The following is a 5,454-nucleotide window of genomic DNA, read 5'->3' on the forward strand; positions in this document are numbered from 1 at the left end:
TTCATTAGCCCATGAATGCATAAGAAATAGCAAAGCCAAAGTCTAACTGAACGGATATATTTTTGAACGACATATTTTATGCATAATATGAGGAATTGCTGATTATGGAATGTTATAAAGAAATCGTGCAAACTGCGACAAGTAGGTCTGATCGATACAGCACTAATCTAGAGCCATAGTTAGAGCCCTAAAGATACGCTTATAACTCTACAGCGATGCAATATCGAATAAATTAGGATAATGATTAAGAAGACGGATAGTGTAACTATAGTAACTTCATGACCGGTGCATGCGTAAAAATAAGAGTGATACTTAACTAATACTAACCGAAAGTATTGTCGATCACCAGAATAGTTTCTATAAGGTACGGAATAGGGTATAAGTAGTTTGTGTTTAATAGACGGCATTTATACTGTATCCCATTTGACACGCAAGCGTAGTTTCGTCATTATTGATGCCGTATCCATAGCAACTTAATCAAGCTAAATTGCTGTATGGCAATAGTTGACATTAAAAAGATTTCAAGCTATAACATAAGTCAGCGTCACGGAATTGAAATCGGACATGAAATTTTAGCTAGTAATATCCGATTATTCTTTAATTTAAAAGGTTATTTCGTTGTATCATCATCTTCCTCATTGCCAAGATGAATGGATTAATTGATGAAGCAAAAAAGAATCGTTTCTCAACCATTCCTGATCTTTCCACCAATGGTAAGTATAAGATCATAAAATGTGATGATGCTATGGTCGATTGCTTTAACACCAGAGAAAAACTGATCATAATAATCATAAGCATGTTTCAAATTGATACGGTGATCTATTGATAAGCTATACCCTGTACATTTGAACTTTAAGATTTGATAATTTGTTCTCTTTCATTTTATCAGATGTCCTTGATATTTGGGACAATATTTCGAGATTTGTCGAACAGCAAATGCTGTTGCAAAAGGTGTGCTACGCTATATCACTTCATTTATTGACAAAGGATTAGTAACTTTCAAAACTTGCTACATTAGCGGAAATAAATGTAAAAGGCTATTTGAATGTCATATTGACGGCATATTTATATTGATTAGGGTGTTTCCATACCTGGCTTGGGGACATTTACTTTCTCTCAAAAGAAACTCGATATGGGTGGCAATAAATATATTCTATTCCAACGTCCTATATTTACGATATCCGAAAAATTCGCCCAAAGCCACGGCATAGCCTTTACTAAAACTTATACCCCAGGTAGCTATAACATAGATATATGTACAATATCAAGATGATGTAAAGTGATTCAAATATGGCATGTACAAGAACTCGCAGTAGCATTTCTAAAAATTGATAGAAATTAATTTAACTGCAATAAAGTCTATCAAGTAATCATAACAACCTAAACGGAGTGATTAGAGAACGATTGTACGATGATAATCAGGCGCCATTATCAATCAACAATACACTTTAGTGATTTTGTGTTGCAAATGATAGGGTGGAAAATATCGACGAAGTTAATGCTTTTCCCTGCTGTTGTACAAATTTTAATTAAATTAGTTCATTGCAGTGAATATATAATTCTTGTAGATCGATCATTATTTTTCTTTTAATCATCGGTAACTTTTCGATTAACTATTTATTGAGTATTGTTGTATTAACATTTCCACAGTATAGCAGAAAAAGCACTCATTTCTATTTCTATTTACATATACATATATAAAATTTAAACGAGAAAATGTTGTACCGTAATTAAAATGAGTTAAGCTGCTAGTAAACTTTAATTTTCTTTAAACGAAATTGACAGCTTACTGCAAGCTTTGCGCCAATAAGTAATATTTAATGGAAAGTAAATTGTGATTATGCCAATGGGGTCTAACGGTAGTTGCAGTTAAGTTAGATTCAACTAGTCTTTCCAATGGTAGGTACATATTACTTCATAGCAAGGATGTTTCTGATCGGTTTTTACCTATTATAAAAAATAGGTGAGATCCCGGTCATATCTTTAAATCTATCGTATTTATCCAATGAGAGTCCATTTAACCGTGATACTATCGAGGCTTGCGTAAAAGAGGTCCTTATGGCTCTGTCAAAGTCGGTTCGAGCAAATCGTAACATAGAGTTTACATTTACGGGCGTCGGTAGACTATGCATTCGTAGCAAAAAGGTCAAAATGAAGTTTTTCAAAGAGTTTATTAATTGTATGGACGGCTCTGGTCATCTGGCTCAAGCCTTGAGCAATGTAAGATATTTATAATAAAATAAGTTCAAAACATGTGACTGGTTCATGCTAATAACTAATCAACGTTATCCACAAACAGAGACCTTTTACCGCTGATTCAGTCATTTCACCCACTAAACGCCCTGGAACTGGGAATACAGTTATTTTACCCAGGTACTACTCAGAACATAAACAAATCATTGGGATATAAATGGATATTTCATCAATTATGATACAAGCTGAAGTTAACCGTTTATTTCTTATTTCATTTGCTGTAAATTAGATTGAATACACCCGTAGATAAAGATGCCTTAGCTCCAGAAACTAGCCGACTAACTCCAATTTCCAGGCGTTCAGTTACTTCTTTAGGCCATGTAAGTGATGGTCGAAAAAGTATGCCAATTATCCAAGAAGACATGGAGGAATTTAAATTAAACGGTATTGGAGAGAGTACTTTAGGATGAGCCCTTCATTTTCTAGTTGATATCGTTTTTATCTGACAGCTTAATAACTTTAACTAGATGAGGAAAATTTAAAGCACGATAATAAATCAAACGTTTTGAGGGAAAGCGAGATACACGGAAATTCTGATCAAAAATTGTCGTTTAAAAACAGTCCAGAAGAAATGATTGAAAATCAATTATCACCTATTAAACGTGATACGCTTCTAACTCCGAATAATTCCAGAGCCCCTTCACGGCAGCAGTCATTATCGCCTAGAGAGCAGTTGAGTCCATCAAGACGCACTAGTAATGCAAGCAGGTTATCTGTAGAAAAACCTTCCGGAAGTCGTTCTCCTTCAACAGCTAGAACTCATGTTGATAATCAGAAACCATCTGAGGATTCAACTGGCAAGCTACAAACCGAGTTTGGAGAAAAGAATGCTGTTGCCGCAGGTAAGGTTTTACTATGCCCCCATCATGGTCAAGCTGGACAAGAATTATGTTATTTGTGTCACCAGCGGGAAGCAAAGAATGTTCAAATATCTTATGCTAAAGAGAAAGCTCAAATGGATAGAGATTATGATACAATCTTACAAAAATATCAACAACAACAAGATGCAGAACGTATTACTAAAGAATTGGTAAGCACTATTATGCTTTCGGCATAGTTTATTTCATAAAGAGCCCTCAATATCGATTAGTTCACTGTACTATTTTCAGTCAATTAGTCATTTTCTTTTACCTTGTCGGCAAATTAGAAGATTCTATTTCACACTTAAGTTTCGATTGAGGCAGACTTTAGTTTTCTTGATTGCTTTCCTGGTACATTGTGTATTATAGGCAAAAGACAAAGCCTATCGAGACTATATTAAGCAATTATCCGAATACAATTTGAAGGCAGCCGATGTGAAAAAAGTAAGGGTATAAGAAATTTAAAACGTTGCTAATTTAACTATCATTTTAAGGCAATTACAGTAGAACAAAAATTAAAGAATTTACCCTCTCCAAATAGAAAGCACTAAAGGAAAATGCCAGTGGTACTCCGGTAAGCCATTCCCCTAAATAAATCGTTAAATAAGTTCTTTACCTAAGTATTAGATTTATGAGATGATTTATAGAGTCTACTTCCTTTCCAAACAATTAGAAAATGATTTTGAATCGAGCAGTTACCCCGTTACCCTACGAGAAGCAAAAGCAGTATCATTCCATGCTAGATCAACAGGTGCCATAGTGTTGAAACAAAAACAAATTTGTTTACGAACATTAAAGTTAGTTTTTACCGTCCTGCTTTGCTAATAGGTACAAGAAAAGCGTGAAAAAGGTAAAATATTAATGAAGGAGAAGGAATTTTTGGAAAAGCTGGAGCAGGCTCAACTGGCAGAAGAGTAAGATCTACAGTTGCAGAAAGTTTACTGTTCTATGTTTATAGCCCAATGATCAGATCTAAATTTCTAATAACTGATTGTCATTAACGAATTTCGAGGAGAACGCTAATCACTATGTTACGTTACTTTTCAATCCATATCAGCATAAAGCGAGAAGAAGAACACAAAGCAACTCAGCGCAAACAAAATTTAGAAAATTACGCAACTTGTTTGAAAACGCAGGTTACTAGCCATTTCATCCTAATTTAAAGTTGTGTAATTCCTTCCATAAATAATCTTAATAAAAATCCTTAGTATTTAAGTCCATTTTTTTATTAGCATAAAGATACCATAATATCTTCTCAATTTCTTTATCCATTGCTACTTGTATGATAATGTTTCGATTAAGTAACGTAAATTAACTTATCAAGGAAATTTGTACTATTAGAATCACAGCTAATAATACAAGACAGGTTGTATATTGTAATCTAAATTAACCAAATTTAGATAGTTTGAACTTTGTGACTAGTTTAAATGCATTCGTAAATCATAAACATTGTTATTTTCATCTAACGATATATTTTATCTGTGTAGATTCATGTTAGTAGTCACAGTAAAATACTTACGGGCACACAATTTAAAGTAATGCATTATTTTCTTGTTAGATGGCGAATAAGAACCCGGAGCTACCTGCAAATTATCCAAATTCGCTAACACCAGTGTTTGGAACAGATGCAGAACGTTTAAATCTTGCTGCAAAAAGGCGAAGGCGCGCTCATGAAATTTACAAGGAGCAATTAGCTTCAATTGAACAAGCTAAAAGGGATAAGATATTGCAAAAATTGCAAAGAGAGAAGGAAGAAATGGACTCTATTCAGAAAGCTAAAGCTGAGTTAGTTACTTAATGCCACTAATGATACCCATAACTTTTCGATTTTACACAAATTATTCACAATTTTTTTATCTGGTAGTTTAAAAGAGGAGCTAGTTCACCGCTATATCCATTCGACTGAAGCTCGCGACAGACTCGAGAAAGAATGGCAACAGCAAGCTGCACATAAGAAAATAAACGATCGAGAAGCAACTCGAATTCCTAGCCCAGATGAATTACTACTAACACAATGTGATAAATACACACGATGTTTACAATGTCAACGAAAGCCGACCAATAATGGTAAATCCAATTTCTTCAAGGACACGGTTTTCATGTCGGGTACTCGATACATAGTATAGAAATATAGAATAAATTTAATTGAATTAAATCACATTTGAATGGTTATGATTGGTTGGATCAGAAAGAAGAAATTTTAAATTGCATTAGAATCAGAAAAACCTGAATTTTGTATTTGTTATTGCAATCTTATTTATTATTCATTTATATTTTTAGAATAAAAATTTGTATACAGTACTTGTTATAACAAGCGCCAGTTTGATATTATTTCCATTCA

The 5,454-nt window shown here is 33.7% G+C and overlaps 1 protein-coding gene across 1 annotated transcript; it reads left to right on the forward strand.

Moving 5' to 3' along the window:
• Positions 1–646: 646 nt before the first annotated feature.
• TRIADDRAFT_61593 (uncharacterized protein) lies at positions 647–5,239 on the forward strand (the record flags this gene model as incomplete). The annotated part of the gene is made up of 14 exons (XM_002117497.1): positions 647–713; positions 890–951; positions 1,079–1,235; positions 1,964–2,220; positions 2,300–2,373; positions 2,483–2,637; positions 2,721–3,283; positions 3,483–3,557; positions 3,655–3,687; positions 3,787–3,864; positions 3,942–4,027; positions 4,171–4,249; positions 4,672–4,898; positions 4,978–5,239. 14 exons carry the CDS (start codon positions 647–649, stop codon positions 5,237–5,239), a joined length of 2,175 nt encoding a protein of 724 aa, XP_002117533.1.
• Between the last annotated feature and the right edge of the window lie 215 nt (positions 5,240–5,454).

Source organism: Trichoplax adhaerens, genomic scaffold, assembly GCF_000150275.1.
Source record: "Trichoplax adhaerens TRIADscaffold_25 genomic scaffold, whole genome shotgun sequence".
NCBI lineage: Eukaryota > Metazoa > Placozoa > Uniplacotomia > Trichoplacea > Trichoplacidae > Trichoplax > Trichoplax adhaerens.